General features: G+C 38.5%; 1 protein-coding gene across 4 annotated transcripts in view; it reads right to left on the bottom strand.

Annotated features, from left to right (window-relative positions):
* The window catches only part of lrp1aa (low density lipoprotein receptor-related protein 1Aa), a 307,973-nt gene that overhangs the window by 82,354 nt on the left and 205,446 nt on the right, over positions 1-20,173 (bottom strand). For all 4 annotated transcript variants that reach the window (XM_079844459.1, XM_079844460.1, XM_079844461.1 and 1 more), the window contains exons 41-44: positions 18,638-19,012; positions 10,248-10,437; positions 9,882-10,086; positions 4,452-4,644 (exon numbers count right to left, since the gene is read on the bottom strand). In XM_079844459.1, coding sequence (XP_079700585.1) covers positions 4,452-4,644; positions 9,882-10,086; positions 10,248-10,437; positions 18,638-19,012 — 963 coding nt within the window. The remainder of the gene's footprint in view (positions 1-4,451; positions 4,645-9,881; positions 10,087-10,247; positions 10,438-18,637; positions 19,013-20,173) is intronic.

Here is a 20,173-nt window from a genome sequence, read left to right as displayed (position 1 = left end):
ACACACACACACACACACATGAATTTACCATCCAGAGAGGTCACAAGAGGCATTATGTGCACTCATTATGCACCCCTTCATGAAACACACAAACAGATACAAATAACCCATTTAAAATTCACTACCCATCTGCACACATATTTACAAAAAACTGCTTCCTATTCACCGCACACAGATATAAACACTCAGTTCTCAGAGGTGTGCAGATGGGATTTATATTTAATAAATACATTAAAGAATTTGTATGTATTTTAAAGGGATATTTACATAGCGTGTAAGACCTTCGTTCATCTTCAGAACACAAATGAAGATATTTTTGATGAAATCTGAGAGATTTCTGTTCCTCCAATGACAGCTACACAACTACCACTTAGTTCATAAAGAGACCGTGAAACTAATCCATATGAATCGAGTGGTTTAGTCCAAATTTTCTTGTTCGATTTATATGATGAACAGATTAATTTAGGCTTTTATTAAAAAAGATCTTAATTTGTGTTCTGAAGATTAACGAAAGTCTTACGTATTCATGACAGACACTTCATTTTAGGGTGAACTAACCCTTTAACTAATGATCTGTTGTGCATTATATACACTCCCGTTCAAAGATTTGGGGTCGGCAATATTGTAAGAAAGAAGAAAATTTGTTCATCAAGGCTGCATTTATTTGAACAAAAATACAGTAAAACAGTAATATTGTGAAATTGTACTATAATTTAAAATATATGTTTTCTATGTGTGGGTGTAACGATATATTGTTAATCGATATATCGCAATTTAAAAATGTGACGATATGTATCGTTGATGTAAACGATTTGATTTGCGATATAGAGTTGTTTTATCCAAGGCTCAACTTACTGTATTTATAAGGTATAAATCACCCAAAAATGTAAATTCTGTCATCTACTCACCCTCATGTCGTTTCTTTTAACTTCCAAACACAAATGAAGATATTCTTTATAAAACCTGAGAGATTTCTGTCCCTCCATTTAAAGTCCATTCCCCTCAAACTTAAAAGATCCAAAAGTTGTCATAAGGGAATCGTAAAAATAACTAATCGAGTGTCTAATCCAAATCCAAGTCTTCTGAAGAGACACAATGGCTTTATATGATGAACAGATTCACAACGACGTGCATACTGTAGTAAACGCGGACGTTCAAATGATTGCGTGACAGCGAAAACAACATGAGAGTGAGTAAATGCAGAATTAACATTTTTGGATGAGCTAAACATTTACAGTTTTAGTGGTCATTTTGACACGCTTTATTCTTGTGATTAGAACTGTGACGGATTGCATTGATCATCTGAAGCGCACACTCCTCAAAGCGCAAACATCATTTAAATCACCAGATCACATTTGGTTTTAGTAGTATGATTATTCAAAGCATTTTAGATGGTTTATTCTTATATGTATAGTGCATTAATAGCGGGAGAGGTGGGACATAGCGAGCATCGGGAGAGAATGCTCCCAGCACTGAAAGCACGAGGAATGCGTTAGAAAAAAATTAAAGTTTACGGAGTTTCAGTGACATTACTACATTAAACGCATATATATAATGTTGAATAGAATGTATAATAATGCAATGGGGGAATATTTGTGGGCCCTGATAATAATACAATAATAATAATAATAATATTTTCATAAAAATAAAAAAGTTAAAAAACTCTATTTTGGTATAAAATATCACGATATAACGATATAAATTGCGATTCTGAACTCGCGATAGAATATGTATCACGAGTTCAGCATCGCAATTTATATCGTATCGTGACACGAGTGTATCGTTAAACACCCCTAGTTAAAATGTAATTTATTTCTGTGATCAAAGCTGAATTTTCAGCATCATTACTCCAGTCTTCAGTGTCACATGATCCTTCAGAAATCATTCTAATGTGATGATTTGCTCCTCAAGAAACATTTAAGATTATTATCAATGTTGAAAACAGATGTGCTGCTACATATTTGTTTTATTGGTAACACTTTACAATAAGGTTTCATAAGTTAACATTAGTTAACTACATCAGTTAATATTAACTAAAAATGAACTGCACTTATAAAGCATTTATTTATCTTTGTTAATTTCAACATTTACAAATACATAATTAAAATCTTGCTAACATTAGTTAATGCACTGTGAAGTTACATGAACAAACCATAAACAGCTGTATTTTTATGAACTAACGTTAACAAAGATGAACAAATACAGCAACAAATGTATTGCTCATGGTTAGTTCATGTTAGTTAATCCATTAACTAATGTTAACTAATGAAAAGGTGTTACCGTTTTATTTTATAAGATTATTTGATGAATAGAAAGTTTAAAAGAACAGAATTTATGTGTAACATTATAGTACGTGTCTTTACTGTCACTTATGGTCAATTTAATGAATCCTTGCTGCATAAAATGATCAATTTCTTTAAAAGAACTTTGAGCGGTAGTGTAACGTAATAATGTTTTTAAATGTTACTGAGAGTTATTATAAAGTGTTAACAGTGTTAACTGTATATTTTCTTCCAGGTGCTCATAAACTATCACATGCCTTTTTTAACTCTTGTGCGTCAATTTAAAAAAAGTTACTTTGAGGTCCTTAGAAGACAAAAATGTCATAACAATTTTAAGCTTGGGAGCACAGACTTCAGTTTGGTCTCATTTTAAAGACACTTGGTAGATAAAAAAAAGTTATAGGGGTTTAAGTTTATGAAAATTATTTATGAACATTATTTTATATACAATATATATTGTATGAAACCTGTTTAACTCTAAAACTGCTAGAAAATCAAAGCCATGAATCTAAATAAGCTGTGTTCCTGTAACATCTGCCATCCATTCCTCCAACCGCCAGAGGGAGCCATCTCCTGAATATTGAATACTGCCCTTTCCTCTTGCATCACTTCCTGTTCATACCTGTTATAAGCCATGCTGTTTGTTCATCATGTTGCGAAGTATTGCCAGTTTACCCTGTCTCTACCGAGCGTTTCTACTCTCTGTTTGTCTATGCCACGTGTATGATTCTCTGCCTGTTTTTGACCACGACTTTAGGATTCCGGATTTGAACTTGTTAACTATCAGGCCTGCTACTGCTGCTATTGACCCTATTATTGTCTGTTGACCACGCTACTTGCTCTGAGCATCCTTTTGTTTTCACTACTTTGTTTAATAAAGCATCGCATATCGATTCACACAGCCAACCGAGTCAGTCTACGTTACAGTTCCAAATTTGAGGTTGATATTTAAAAAAATTCGCTTTCAGTAAGATTTTGTTTTGGCGCAACAAGCATTATTTTTGCCATTGGATGCCAGCAAAGCTCCGCTGGTTCACACAGTGCTTGGATTTGTGATTTTCTCTCATTTAAATATTACACGCACAAAAAAAATTTTTTTTATCACACACATACAAGCCCCACTCTGACATCCACGCCAACACACCCATACAATTATAGCTGCATAATTTATCCGATTGGCTCTATAATATGCAGAAGCATAAAACAGGAATAAAGCGAGTATTTGCTTTATAGGCCATATCTGAAAAAAATGGCACCATCTGGTAAAAAAATAGTACAAATTTTAATTCTGAAGCCTTGCCAACAGAATGAAAGCCAATTAACAAAGACTGCATCATTTTATAGTTAAATGGCTCTGGGATTAAAAATGAGGTACTATTGTGTGTCACTAGTGTAAAATAGATTTATCAAAGGAAATGAGGGTGAAATAGTGAAATTCCAACAATACACACAAAAAAAAAGACACTGAAAAAGACAAATGTCTTTGCATAGGCATGCACAAGCGTCCTACTATTAAAGTCCTACTATTTGTAGATTATGCTAACGAATATTTTGCTACTTGATGAAAGAATCTAATTGGCTAAAGGGCGCACAACTCGTAATTAAGGAATTCATTGAAATCAATGTTTCTAATAATTTTGTTTTTCCTGGCCATTTTATATCCACTCTGTGACTCAGTTAAATGGGAGGTTCTCACTACTGTACCTTTAAGACCTCTGTATGTAAACAACCTCTGTTATGATTGGCTAACCCTAAAATACTGCTGTAGTTCACACTGTTATTTATTAGGACAGGTCCGCTTAATACTTTTAATATGTAAATCTGTTTTACTTTTACTTCTTTTTTCAAAATCTATCATTATCTGCTATTTTTTAACGTTTTGGTTTGGAGGACAGTAAATAGGGGTCTTCAGAAATGTTGTCTTTGGAGGTTTGAGTGCTTGAGAATTGCTTCTATCACACTCAGAGAAGCATGATGAAAGATATTGATTGTGTGTGATGGTGTCATTCCCGAGCGTTATAGAGTTCTTCTCGGTTCTGTGGCGATTGCAGATTACTTTTGGCACATAATTACGCGGTCGAGATGACAGGACACTGTAAGGCAATCGCTCTCTCACACAGTTAATTTAAAGCGCTCTTGACCGCGCTGCCATTACGCTCGTTCACTCACAGCTATTTGTGTCGTTGGCCACAGCGACGATCCCCATGGGCTGTTGCGGGATATCAGCTCTTAACACCTTCATGTCTCCACCAACATATTTGTCGGCTCTGAGGACAGCTCTGCGCACCCAGTCCGTCCAGAAGATGTGGTCACCGTACACGGCCAAACCGAAGGGATGCACTGGCTCATTCTTCAGAACCACCTACAGGAGTCAAAACACATATAGAGAAGCCACTCAGAAATTTTTAACGTTTTCCATTTTGCTATTTTTTTCATGTCAGCTCAGGTCCATTAAATAATATCAACAGATACTTAGAGAAACTTTTGATTTGAATAATGGGTCCCACTTTATATTAGGTATATTACTTCCATAAAAATATAAGTACAATGCACTTATTGTGTTCATATTGTATTGCAAAACACTTTGGCTGATATTGAGGTGGGATACGGGTAAAGTTAGGGACAGGTGGTATGGGTAAGTTTAAGGGTAAAGTTAGGGACAGGTGTGGTGGCATGGGTAAGTTTAAGGGTAAAGTTAGGGACAGGTGTGGTGGTATGGGTAAGTTTCAGGGTAAAGTTAGGGACAGGTGTGGTGGTGTGGGTAAGTTTAAGGGTAAAGTTAGGGACAGGTGTGGTGGTATGGGTAAGTTTAAGGTTAAAGTTAGGGAGGGGTGTGGTGGTATGGGTAAGTTTAAGGGTAAAGTTAGGGACAGGTGTGGTGGTGTGGGTAAGTTTAAGGGTAAAGTTAGGGACAGGTGTGGTGGTATGGGTATGTTTAAGGGTAAAGTTAGGGACAGGTGTGGTGGTAAGGGTAAGTTTAAGGGTAGAGTTAGGGACAGGTGTGGTGGTATGGGTAAGTTTAAGGGTAAAGTTAGGGATAGGTGGGGTGGTATGGGTAAGTTTAAGGGTAAAGTTAGGGATAGGTGTGGTGGTATGGGTAAGTTTAAGGGTAAAGCTAGGAACAGGTGTGGTGGTATGGGTCAGTTTAAGGGTAAAGTTAGGGATAGGTGTGGTGGTATGGGTAAGTTTAAGGGTAAAGCTAGGGACAGGTGTGGTGGTATGGGTAAGTTTAAGGGTAAAGTTAGGGACAGGTGTGGTGGTATGGGTAAGTTTAAGGGTAAAGTTAGGGACAGGTGTGGTGGTATGGGTAAGTTTAAGGGTAAAGCTAGGAACAGGTGTGGTGGTATGGGTAAGTTTAAGGGTAAAGCTAGGAACAGGTGTGGTGGTATGGGTCAGTTTAAGGGTAAAGTTAGGGACAGGTGTGGTGGTATGGGTAAGTTTAAGGGTAAAGTTAGGGACAAGGTGTGGTGGTACGGGTCAGTTTAAGGGTAAAGCTAGGAACAGGTGTGGTGGTATGGGTCAGTTTAAGGGTAAAGTTAGGGACAGGTGTGGTGGTATGGGTAAGTTTAAGGGTAAAGTTAGGGATAGGTGTGGTGGTATGGGTAAGTTTAAGGGTAAAGCTAGGAACAGGTGTGGTGGTATGGGTCAGTTTAAGGGTAAAGTTAGGGATAGGTGTGGTGGTATGGGTAAGTTTAAGGGTAAAGCTAGGGACAGGTGTGGTGGTATGGGTAAGTTTAAGGGTAAAGCTAGGAACAGGTGTGGTGGTATGGGTCAGTTTAAGGGTAAAGTTAGGGATAGGTGTGGTGGTATGGGTAAGTTTAAGGGTAAAGCTAGGGACAGGTGTGGTGGTATGGGTAAGTTTAAGGGTAAAGTTAGGGACAGGTGTGGTGGTATGGGTAAGTTTAAGGGTAAAGTTAGGGACAGGTGTGGTGGTATGGGTAAGTTTAAGGGTAAAGCTAGGAACAGGTGTGGTGGTATGGGTAAGTTTAAGGGTAAAGCTAGGAACAGGTGTGGTGGTATGGGTCAGTTTAAGGGTAAAGTTAGGGACAGGTGTGGTGGTATGGGTAAGTTTAAGGGTAAAGTTAGGGACAAGGTGTGGTGGTACGGGTCAGTTTAAGGGTAAAGCTAGGAACAGGTGTGGTGGTATGGGTCAGTTTAAGGGTAAAGTTAGGGACAGGTGTGGTGGTATGGGTAAGTTTAAGGGTAAAGTTAGGGACAGGTGTGGTGGTATGGGTAAGTTTAAGGGTAAAGTTAGGGACAGGTGTGGTGGTATGGGTCAGTTTAAGGGTAAAGTTAGGGACAGGTGTGGTGGTATGGGTAAGTTTAAGGGTAAAGTTAGGGACAAGGTGTGGTGGTACGGGTCAGTTTAAGGGTAAAGCTAGGAACAGGTGTGGTGGTATGGGTCAGTTTAAGGGTAAAGTTAGGGACAGGTGTGGTGGTATGGGTAAGTTTAAGGGTTAAGCTAGGGACAGGTGTGGTGGCATGGGTAAGTTTAAGGGTAAAGTTAGGGACAGGTGTAGTGGTATGGGTAAGTTTAAGGGTAAAGTTAGGGACAGGTGTGGTGGTATGGGTAAGTTTAAGGGTAAAGTTAAGGACAGGTGTGGTGGTATGGGTCAGTTTAAGGGTAAAGTTAGGGACAGGTGTGGTGGTATGGGTAAGTTTAGGGGTAAAGTTAGGGACAGGTGTGGTGGTATGGGTAAGTTTAAGGGTAAAGCTAGGAACAGGTGTGGTGGTATGGGTCAGTTTAAGGGTAAAGTTAGGGATAGGTGTGGTGTTATGGGTAAGTTTAAGGGTAAAGCTAGGAACAGGTGTGGTGGTATGGGTCAGTTTAAGGGTAAAGTTAGGGACAGGTGTGGTGGTATGGGTAAGTTTAAGGGTAAAGTTAGGGACAGGTGTGGTGGTATGGGTCAGTTTAAGGGTAAAGTTAGGAACAGGTGTGGTGGTGTGGGTAATTTTAATGGTAAAGTTAGGAAAAGGTGTGGTGGTATGGGTCAGTTTAAGGGTAAAGCTAGGAACAGGTGTGGTGGTATGGGTCAGTTTAAGGGTAAAGTTAGGGACAGGTGTGGTGGTATGGGTAAGTTTAAGGGTAAAGTTAGGGACAGGTGTGGTGGTATGGGTAAGTTTAAGGGTAAAGTTAGGGACATGTGTGGTGGTATGGGTCAGTTTAAGGGTAAAGTTAGGGACAGGTGTGGTGGTATGGGTAAGTTTAAGGGTAAAGTTAGGGACAAGGTGTGGTGGTACGGGTCAGTTTAAGGGTAAAGCTAGGAACAGGTGTGGTGGTATGGGTCAGTTTAAGGGTAAAGTTAGGGACAGGTGTGGTGGTATGGGTAAGTTTAAGGGTAAAGCTAGGGACAGGTGTGGTGGTATGGGTCAGTTTAAGGGTAAAGCTAGGGACAGGTGTGGTGGTATGGGTAAGTTTAAGGGTAAAGTTAAGGACAGGTGTGGTGGTATGGGTCAGTTTAAGGGTAAAGTTAGGGACAGGTGTGGTGGTATGGGTAAGTTTAGGGGTAAAGTTAGGGACAGGTGTGGTGGTATGGGTAAGTTTAAGGGTAAAGCTAGGAACAGGTGTGGTGGTATGGGTCAGTTTAAGGGTAAAGTTAGGGATAGGTGTGGTGTTATGGGTAAGTTTAAGGGTAAAGCTAGGAACAGGTGTGGTGGTATGGGTCAGTTTAAGGGTAAAGTTAGGGACAGGTGTGGTGGTATGGGTAAGTTTAAGGGTAAAGTTAGGGACAGGTGTGGTGGTATGGGTCAGTTTAAGGGTAAAGTTAGGAACAGGTGTGGTGGTGTGGATAATTTTAATGGTAAAGTTAGGAAAAGGTGTGGTGGTATGGGTCAGTTTAAGGGTAAAGCTAGGGACAGGTGTGATGGTATGAGTAAGTTTAAGGGTAAATTTAGGGACAGGTGTGGTGGTATGGGTAAGTTTAACGATAGGGTTAGGTGTAAGGGAAGGGTCAACAGTGTAATTATAAATGTAACTACAGAAATTAATTACATATGTAATTCCATGCAGATATTTAATAAATGTAAGTACAATGTAAAAACATGCATGTACACATTGTATCAAATTATTAATTAAAATGTAAGTACATAGTAGTTAAGGCCCCCTAATATAAAGTGGGTCCGAAAAATTTATTATTAAATCTGGGAATTTACATCAACTAAGATTAATAATTGCAGAAGTATTTTTATTGCTAATAACATCTTATCGTAAAATGTTATAATTTTTCTCAATTTATATTTTTCTGGATTTTAATTAATTTTAATAATCAAAAAGCATGTCTAATCAATTGAATTCATAAATCTGAAATAGGCAATATCGAGGTCAGTTATTTTCAAAGAACTGTCGCAGCAGATAACTATTCGATATCACCATACTTTCCCAGTTCATGTATTATTACATTATTACATTAAACATGTATTACAAGTTTTCCCCAGAGTAAAACCCTTCAGAATATAGTTAGGAATAAAACTGTAAGGTTTGATGATTTCTGCCTCAAAACTCATGGTCTTTAAGGATATGTATTGCAATTGAAATCTACAGATGCTAACAGATAAACTACAATCAAATACGGTAACTTAAAAGTGTATTTTGGATGTTTTCTTCCTACTAGTCTGAAACAACACGTTATGAGAAGCCAAATAGCACGAAACCAGTCAGTGTTTTTCCAGTCATGTCTTGCAGAGTTTCTGCAGGTTTTAATGTAAATTTAAGACCATTTTAAGACCAATTAAAGAAATTTGAAGGAAATGGAAGGGAACATAACACGCCAATATCTTCTCTAAATGTAAATGTCTAGGAAGCACACAATGAGTTATATTAGTGGCACTTCAAAGTTTGAAAATACAAATTCCAACAGATCTCCATTACTTTTTAATTAATAATAAATAAATAAAAATAAAAAAAAAAGCTTAAAAAGTTTGAATAGCTCTACTCTATCTGGCAATGGGTTCAGAAAAATCTACTTAATTCAAATGAAAAAGTATTTTCATACCCAATAACAGATACTTGTTCTTGTTTTAAGCACAAACTCACTTAATTTTGTTCAATTTATCAGAAAACAAGACTAAATTTCACCATTTTGCATGTCAAGTAAATGTATCTTGATGTTTTTTTTGTTTTTTTTTAGCAGTACATAGAATCTAATTTAAGGCCCTATTAAATCCATTTTATTTATACTTTTTTTTTTAGCTTTACTCCGTTTTAATGGTTAAATTACATTTTATTAGTCAAAAAGCATGTCTAATTAATTTAAATCGTGAAATTTAACAACAAATACATCACTTTTTAGGGTGAAATATCCCTTTAAGTGCACTGATTTATTCATCCAAAAGTTTACAAATCCTGTGACATTCCACATTATACAGTAAATTCCATTTTTATGAATGGATTCTGCAATTCCGTACCCGTTTTCCACATCACAGAAATCATTTAATTAAAAGCCATGATATCTAATTTAAGACTTTCTACTCCAATTTAAGGCCTTAAATTGTAGATGGTCAAATTAAGACTTTATAAGACCCGTGGAAACCCTATTTTGCTTTGAGTAATGATGTGAGTTAAACAAAATTGGACACTAATGGGTGCAAGTTCCAACTTACATAACGGTGGGTACCGTCATACTCGCAACGCTCAATCTTATCAAGCGTAGCATCAGAGAAATAGAGCTTCTCTGCACGATGGTCGATGGCGAGTCCATTAGGAGTGCGAATGTCACTGCCGATGATCACAAGGACATTGGCACCAGACAGCTGAGCACGCATGATACTGGGAGACTGCTCGTTCCAGTTGGTCCAAAACATCAAGCTGGTGAACAGCAGAGGAATGACAAACATTGAGTGCAATATCATCTTCATGACTTACTAATGCCATCCTGAATGCAACATGACGTCCCTTCCACAGTTAATGACTGTGAATATTGTTGCTACACTGTTTTGAATGTTGAAAATTGAACAGAAAAATCTCACTTCTGACATTCATCCAGGACGAATGCCCGCGGGTGGTCATCTCCTGACATGGTAACTACGATGTCCCGTTCGAAAGCTCCCCAGCGGCTCTGGTCTACAGTGTGTCGGGTGATGGTGGACGTGGTGTAACTGGTCCAGTATAAAGTGTCCAATGCTCTATGATACGCCAAGCCTTCCACTGAGCCAACGTCTGCAGACAGAAAACATTTTAAAACATTTTAGCCGCTATGTTAATGTAGAAAAAAATAGACAACATTTTTCTCAATATTTAGATAACAAACATGCATTTATTGTAGTAAAAAAACTTTTTAGCATTGGATTCCCTTAAACTTTAAATATAGTTCAACTGATTTTTTTTTTTTAATAAAAATTCCAAAATTCGATTCAATTCGAATTCTAGGACAAATAGATTTTTAAATCAACAGTCTAGCACACCAGTGCATTTTATATTGTGTACAGAGTGTCTGTTTACACTTAACCCACCTTGTTGGCAGAGGCTATTTACACTAACTCCGCCCACTGACGTCTGATTGGGCCAGACAAAATTACGGATGATTGGATTATCAACAGCAGCAATAGTGTAGGGGTAAGGCACGTGGCAGAAAGTTGACGCAAATCAACCCGAACTCGCTCTACTCCTTTTTCCCATCACATATCAGATCGGAAAGGCATTTATTTTCAATAAAAATGAAGAAAATATTTGAAAAGTGGAAATAAAGTGTCTAGAGTGTCTTTAACCCTAGTAGAGTCCTACATTTCTGCCTGAGCCTGACGGGCCCCGACTTTTTTAAGCCCCTAGGACCGGGCTTCAGGACAATTTTCACGTCATACCTCAAAAGCGAGCCGGGCTTCGGGCCTTTTTTAGCCTTTTCCTTTGTTTTATATTTTAGACATTCATTAATTAAAAGAAACAATGATGTGCTGCGCTGGTGGAAACAACATGACAATGACACCACGACTGTCAAGACTGGCTCGCAGTGTTTAGAGTACGGTGCTATGCAACACGCAGAGGCTAAATTGATCAAACATGTGGTTAACTCACTGTCGGCCTCTTGGTCGTCACTTTAAAAAACAAAAACTTTAATTTAACAAACCAAAAAAATGCTTCAAACATTTTTCTAAATTAACTTAATAAAGAAACGAAACGAAATATAACTACTTTGACATTAAAGCTACACTGTGTAACTTTTTTAGTTTATTCTTAGCTAAAAACACTTAGTTCTTTCAAAAATATATGTGCTCATTAATGTACATTTACTTCTTTCAAGTAATAAAGTATTCTCGTAAGTTTATAATATGCCATTGAAAATACATACGGGTGAGGGGTTCGAATGCCGGTCGCTATGTTGCCCCTCCATCTTGAAAGTATATTAGCCTAATGGTGCGTTAACACCGGACGCGATTCGCGCGAGTGATTTACATGTTAAGTCAATGCAGAGATGCGAAATGCCATTCTGCGGCGCGATTCGCGCGAATGAGGCGGCGCGAATGATGCGAACTGAGCGTTTTGAACGCGCGATTCGCGCGAATCGTGGGAAACTCGCAAATCACTCAAGTTAAAAAATCTGAACTTTGGCGGATATTTCGCGCCACGTTAACCAATCAGGAGCTTGCTCTAGTAGTGTCAACAATGAGGAGAAAATCTGTATATTAATATCTGGTTCAGACAATATGATTATCACTGTGATAACATTAAATTACATGAAACACAACCCAGTCTCTTTTTGTTAAATGCAAGTTTATGAATGATCAATGATACAAAAGTATAAGTAAAAGGTATAATAAGCTACACATTAAATAAAGCAAACAATTCAGTCAAACATTCAAAGTCAGTGCTAGTAGGCTAACGTTACAACTGTAACGTACAGTTATAGCCTAAAAATAAAAAAGTTATGAAACTTCACTTTGCCCTCAGCCTAAACAATTTGCCAGGGAACAAATTATAGATCCATGAGACTAAAGATCGGCTGTTACAAGACGAATTATAGCGCGAGACACACCACAGAGACATCAGAGCCAGCGGCAGACGGCAGAAGGACTGGCCAAGGAAATTTTGCCCTCGCCGACGTTGACAAGCACTGACCGCCGCTGATCCGCTGGAGCTCACAACTCAGAAAACGGCAGATAAAATGTTCAAATAGGCACTCTTTATATAAATAAACCACAGATTTGAGCTTTAAACAACTACATTATAGACTGAAAAAGTCTTAAAACTATGTTTTGTCACACATTAACAGTAGATTTTAACAAAAAAAGACATGTAAACACAGCCCATGTCAGCCATTTCTCAACGAGACGAGCCGGCTGGCAGAAGCCCCTCCCATGACGCGAATTTGCGTCTGTTGTGCAGTGAATGTCACACGCGAATGAAGCGAGAAAACTCAAAATGTTCAAGCGTCCACCTTCGTGCGATTAGCGCAAATTATTCGCGCGAATTGCGTCTGGTGTGAACGCCACATAAGAGGGACATACCCGTAAATTCATGCTTCGCCTTTTGCGTTTTAACACTCGATGGCACCGTGTCGAATGTGGACGAGGTCGAACTGGAAGCCATGTTAATCTTGGACTAAAACGGCCACCGTAAAAGTTAAAACGAAATCGGAATTGAGAGGAACAGAAACAAAAATTCACTGGATGGTCATATACCTTTTCACCGCTAGAGGGGGGAAAATATCACACAGTGTAGCTTTAAAAACAAAACTGAACTATTTTAATGGCTGCAACAATGTGTAATAATAAAAAAAATAACAAAATAAAAAACACGGGCTCCAGTCGGATTCGGGCCGAGAATTTTGATAAGCTGTCGGACACGGGCCGTGCTAGGGCCTAGATTTGAGGCCCGTGCATGGCTCTAAACCCTAGGGGGTCTGAGCCAGTTTTGGGGCCCTTTAGAATAGAGATTGACCGATGTATCGTTTTCCCAATATTTTGCCCGATATTTAAAGGTGTCATGAACTGGCTTTTTAAAAAATTTTATACTGTTGTCTGAGGTCAACTTATGACGTTCGCATGGTTTTTACATTCAAAAACATCATAATGAATAAGAAATATGCTATTTTCTGCCTTGGTTTTGAGGCTCTCTGAAAAACGGTTGGTTTTGATGGCCGTGCCGCACTGAAGACTTGGAAGTAAACGCCCACAGCTAGGATTGATAAGATTTGCATATTTAATGAGCTTCAGCTCCCTCAGTACATGTGGGGATTGTTTTGAAAGCGTCTGGGGAAACGCTCACAGGTCTCGAACAATATCTTTATCAAACAAACACAAAAACCGGCGATTGACTGGAATGTTATTTCTGTATTGTTTGGTCGGCCCGATCATCAGTGGATATAACCGTGAACCGTACACACACACACGCGCGCGCACGCACGTGCACATAGCCCCAGGACTTTGCGAGCTGGCGTTACAAGTCCGAGTCTGATCACGAATGAACCAATAACATATACAGTATATGTAAATTTAGTGTTTTATAATTAAAGGAAATACAGGACATATGTGGATAGCTTAATGCATACTGTGACACTCTTAAATGCTTTTTATGTGTAGTATTGATATTCTACCGCTAGGTTATCTGCGTAAGCATGCTCAGAGGTGTGCTTACATTTACACACATTACTACGTATTAGTACAAGTTGGTAAATCCCACACTTTGCGTGAAACTGTTCTTACGCACTCACTACGCACAGATCTGTGCGTACGCACCGCTGATAAATGAGGCCCCTGATCTCTTGAAATAATAACGAAGACACTACTGCAACAGAATGCCATGAATTATTTAGTTCTTCATTGTGTGTGTTTTAGTGTGTTATTACAGAAAGGGTGTATTCATAACGTTACTTACCAAATTATCAACATGTTTACAAGTAATATCAACATATGCGTGTTAGTCATGATTCAATTATATCCGGACATAACTGTGGGGGGTGGGGGTGGGGTGTGGGGGGTTTGAAAGCAAATGTTTAATTGTTTGTTTGTTCATTCATTACCATAGACGGTTCAAAGACAGAGTGTAGGATTCAAGAACTGACATGTGTTTTTAATGCCAGATTTACTCCTGGCTTTAATTACATAACCGATTCTTAGCCAGTGTAATGAAAACCACATGGTATGAAAAAAGCATTTAGCACTTAAAAAAAAATCAATAATTTAAATAAAAATATTATAAATGCATCAAAGTACATGAATGCAAAAAAGAAGACCTCTGATCATGCTGATGAAATGAAATAGTTTTTCTATATAAATGTAACCATGTTACAATATTTGACATACAACATTCCTAGCTGATATTTAAGCCCAGATTAATTTGGTACTTTATCCTTTTCAATGAAATTTTGACTACTACATAACTAAAGCATCCCTATGTTACTATACAAATATCCCACCTTTAGAGAAAAATATAAATATGTAGTAAAGGATTTGTCTGATGCTATTGTTTTTTTTGTTTGTTTTTTATAAATTTGTAATTGTTTTGGTGTCTATCCAGTTAGCTAATGGTAACATTGAGTCTTTTATTCAATTGACTGGAAATAACTAGTAAATAAATGCTATGACTACATTTTAGGGTCCTTGATATACTTTAAATTTAACATTTAAATTTATACTTTAAGTTTAATTTTGCCACAAAAAAAGTAAAATCAAATGGATAATATAGCTGCAAGCAGCATTTATTGGGGCCAAGCACAAAGAACAAGACAAGTCATGCCAACATGGCTGGCAGCATCAGACCAAGTGCAACCATTATCAATAAAAAACATTTTAAGATGGTTTTAGGCAAAATGGCTGAAAAAAAAAAAATATATAGTCATTGGTAAAATTATTTAAAAGTTTATCAGTTTAGATCAATAGGTGGCGCTGTGAAAAAATTGATGTGGTGTGGTCAGAGTGAGGTGACAATAACATGCAAAATTTTGTGTCAATAAGTCAAAGCATTGCAGAGATACAGATACTCAAGGGTCATTTTGGCACCATGCCTCAAAGTTTCGTCTATCGACACGAAATCCATAACTTTTTTTTGGCATGGTCTGAAGATGATGCGATTCGATTTTGGCGGAAATCGGACAAACGGTCTAGAAAGAGTTAGAAAAGGTTTTAAAAGAAAAACAAAATGGTGGACAGGAGGAAGTTCAGCCAAATATGGCAAAATTGGTATCTATGTTCTCGTCATGACCCAAAGAATCTATTAAAAGCCCCCTGAAATTAAAATGTACTTTTTTTTGCTTTTAGTATGAATAAGTTAGCCTTAAGGTTATGAATAAGCTGGTGTGTTCCAAAACAATGACAAAATTCACATTGAGGAGATATAAGCATTCACAAAAATACAGTCTCTCACTTCCGCTAAAATGGATCATGGATTTTAATGACATCACTGCGGACTTCAGCATCTTATCACATCTTCTGTCCAATCAAATGCTCTCTAGAATCTGAAGTCCTGCCCCTTAAATAGATGCTGAAGCTGCGGCTGAAATCAGTCACTTGCTCACACATGTACTATTTTCTAAATGGTGAATGGCACATAGTGCCCTATATAGGGGATAGGGAACAATTCAGACAGTGTGAATATGCTATCAGTTGAGGCGAATGAAGTCTGGTTTCATGTTAGTTTCACGCGCACCGTGGCAGCGCACACAGACAGTCTGCTCCGGTCCAGAGACATGAGAGCTCAGAGCGGATCACATGCGCGAGTCAGCGCAGACAACAAAACATATCGGACCCATTTGAATTCTGCACGAAATGCTGTATTTAAAAGCGATATGGAGGAGATCATGATGAGAAACGGTTCGAGATTAGGAGGAAACTGCAGCTTTACTGAGCTGAAAGGCACTAGTCAAACTGTGATATAAATGAAACACTATTGGCTGTTTTAAAAAGGGGGAGGAGCTGCTTGATATGTCCCGCCCTGTCTTCCTGTTTCACGGGAATTCACATTGAATAATGCAGCATGTTTCAAAGCACGACAGTGGGCCTTTAAGACCAGATTCATTATAATAGTCTAATTTAAACAAAAGTTATAAGCATTTTTGGACATTTTATTATAACTTTTGACCATAAGTTGGTGCTACCCCGAAACTGTCAGGGCATGGTGCCGAAGACACATACCAAATTTTTGTAACGATACGTCAATGCGTTCATAAAAAACGAGCAGCTGGAGGCGTATCGTGTGGGCGGAGCTAAAGAATCACGAGCGTGCGCAGCTATTGCGTTGAGAGTGTCTGAGAGCTGTGACATCCTTAAACGTGGAAAAAAACATTACCCTAAATAAACCATGGAGATCAATCAGATTTAGCCATACATATATGATCCAGAATCAGATCCAGAGGCTGAAATTGAACAGGAGCAGCAGCAACGACGACTACAGCAGGACGTCTCAATGGTCTGTACTGTACCTGTAATTTATATAATGTTACTTGCTTAGCGGCTTGTCATGCGCAAGTTTTACAACATTTGTGTGTTTACTCATGGTTTATGAGGATTTAATTTGGTTCATAGACTATTATATGGGATTTATTGTTAGCAGTAGCAAGTGTAACGGGTTTGCACGTCAGACTAGTGCGTGTTTACATAGAAAAACAATGGAATAGTAGCGCATTTGAATGAACGAGTCGATAGCTAACAACAAAAAGACATTTAAAGCAGTTTTACTCACCGCCTGCTTCCAAAACACAAGTCACCGTGAACCTTAATCGCTGGAACTGCTCCATCTTTCAGCATTAGACGAGCTACAAATCCGGCGTCGAACTGGGCCTTGCTTATAAAATGCAGCCGAAATGCAGGGAACAAACAAAACACTTGTACAACTCCGTTGCTGCTCCGGAAAAACAAACTCTATCCACTGTCCCATTAACGCTGGGTTCTTTGGGAAGCTGTACAGGGTTGTCTTGCCTTGACAACCAAAAACGCTTTGATGGGTGTACATCTTTCGCTCTCTCGCTCTGGTCTACGGGTGCGCACAGCATTTCACCCCCCTTTAAGAAGGTATAAGCAAAAAAACATATTTTTTATCTCCGGACCACTAGGTGGCACTGCGCCGAAATGTTGCAGGTAGCCTCAGGTTATGGTTGTCATAACACAAACAAAGTTTGGTCAGAATACGCTAAAGCATTGCAGAGATATAGCCTCACATTTATTTTAGCGGGCACTTTCGTTGAATTCGTTCACAAGTTATTCAAGAGCGGTTTTATGAATCGACTTGAATTGCATAATTTTTTGTCACCATGGTCTGAAGATGATCTGGTTCAATTTTTGTGAAAAACAGAGCAATCAGAGCAGATCGAATCATTTTCGAATAATTTTGTTTCTAGCCCTTATGGTTCAAAAGTTATTAGCACAAACATAAGTGCAATTTTGGACTGGTGGTGGCGCTAGACAGATTGAGTTAGAGACTCCAAATGTTTGGACTGTCCTCTGTCTGTTTGCCAAATTTCATAACTTTCCTGCAAGCAGATCTATGGGCTACCATACACTAACAGAGCGGAAGAAGAAACGGAAGAAGAAGAAGAATGCCAGTGATTACAATAGGTATTATTGTTTATTATTACACCTTTGGTGCTTGCCCCCTAAATATACTTATAGAGGGCTAGACTCTACAAAGGAATCTATAAAACTCAAACGCTATTGTTTAAAACCCACATCTCTACCTAAAATAAGAGTAAATAAAGCTAAAGCATGTAGAGTGAATCTGGTTTTGATTGTAGTTTCAGACAGACAAACTTTTCCACTTCAGCAAAAGGAAGCCAACATTCTTTCAGGAGGCATTTTGGTCAAGAGTTTGCAATTATCATAATTATCCTTCCTTCATATGGTGTTTGTGGCAACAGAAGAATAAACAAATACACACATCTTTCTTTGATCAATTCTCTAGCCGTGAAAGCCAAAAGACTTATGAAAGAATGAGTTTATTGTGCTCTCTGTGACTTCAGTCTTTCCCTGTCCGGTTTGATTGTTTGTCTGCCGGCTAGAGCGGTGATTCAGGGTTTGACTTGTTTTCTCTCCAGCTGTGAGCTGCTAATGGAGAGTTGAACGAGAAGGCGCTGTGATCTAACCACCTTTGCACATACAGCACATGGACTTGTTTTGGGCACAGCAGTATTCCCCTGAAACTCCCTGAAACGCCTCCATTGAAGTCTTGAGTTTTCTTCCGGGAACCAACACGTCATACTCAAATTCATACGCAGAATAAAGGGGCGGGGCCTGGTTGAGTTAGTTAGTCGTGTGTTGAAACTAGTGGTTATGGTAAGGGGCGGGACATTTCCCACAAACATTCAAAGCGCGTGACCAATCACAACACACAGGAACTAAACAGAGCATGCAATGCAAACCTATTCTAGTAGAGCCCAAAAACTAAATCGAGACTTTGTAAAAGGCCTCTTTAAAGTAGATTATTTGAAACTTACTCTCAACCACCGTCTTCCGATCTGACCCGTCGTCATTGATCTGTTGAATATTCCCAAAGTGGATGTCGCTGTAGAAGATCCGATTGGCTCCTTTTCCGCCTCCTCCGCGGTAATCGAACGTCAACGCGATGACGTTTTTCATGTGGTCAGGGTCTTCAAACGGTTTGATGGGTGCGTTGAGGTTGTTTTCGTCTGATAAGTGCACACTCTTTAGTATGGTACGTTCTGAATACAGCAGGTATCCGTCATAGTCACGGCAACTCTGACCGTCCTCGGCTAGCATTCCGTGAGCGCAAGCACACGTTCGCTGTCCGTTACCGCGGTAAAGACAGAGTTGTTGGCAGCCGCCGTTGTTGTTCTTGCAGACATTAGTTCCTGCGAAGAGATTTGTTTGAAACAATTAAGAAATGCTGCAACTAAAGAAATCTGAATCTTGTTCATCTTGTTATTATTTTAAGATGTACTTTTTAGTGGCAAATTATGTTAATTTCAAGATAAAAATGTCTTATAAAAACGTATATATATGAATGAATTGCATTTTTTTTACATGTATTTTTGAATAAAGTACTAGATAGGTCAATATCTTTTTCCATGACCTTGTCTTTGACCCTTACATCAAAATTACATAAAAGAATTTATATGTGCAACGAAAACGCCAAAGCCGCCGTTACTTTTAAACCTTTAAAAGTGGAACTGAGTGCATGGAACATGCATTAACCAATCAGAATCAAGAATGCAGCAATGCAGCCATAAAATTAATAATAACATCCACATTCCAAATGGTTCTGTACATGCTAATTTATATTGTGTTACAGCCAGGGCTTGACATTAACTTTTGCTCATCAGCCACTGTCACTAGTGGTTTACTTAAGTTACCTAAGTTACTAGGCACTCAGCATTTTCACTGGCCACAATTTTACCATCGATACCATGGGGAAAAACAGCCATATAGATATGTTTAAAGGGATCCCATGGTGTTAAGATGACCACCTTATGAGTGTGAGTTTGTGTGCACATGTGTTTGAGTGTGTTTTAAATGCAATCACAAAGCAATTAATTGGTTTTATTTAACTCTGACAAATTTTTCGAGTTGTGTTGTGGTAAAAATAGCTACGGGTAGCGCCAGTGGATTGCAGAGTGCAACCATTCTACGTTATCAACCTAGAACGCAAACAAAATGGCGCAGCCCATTGTCCAAATATATAAAGGGTTTTTAAAATAACTTGGATCTTTCATGGGTTTTCTACAACATATTTCAGTAAGAGACAACATTTATGTTATATTACGCCATATACAAGTCTTGACACCATGGGATCCCTTTAATATTATCTCATAATTTGGCAGCAGGAATATTAGGCTGCTGTCACTTTAAGACCTGACACATGAATCCATTATACTGTTACACATGCCTTTTCTTTCTCAAAAGTTTACGTTCACTTAAAACAGACCTGACTGTGACCGGCATTTTGTGTGTATTTGACTGTAATAAGCAAAAAGCAGCGAACAATAACTCAATTTAGTGCTGAGAGGCGGCTT

The sequence above is a fragment of the Gobio gobio genome, assembly GCF_949357685.1.
Source record: "Gobio gobio genome assembly, chromosome: 19".
Lineage (NCBI taxonomy): Eukaryota > Metazoa > Chordata > Actinopteri > Cypriniformes > Gobionidae > Gobio > Gobio gobio.
This window is presented reverse-complemented; position numbering and strand designations above follow the sequence as displayed.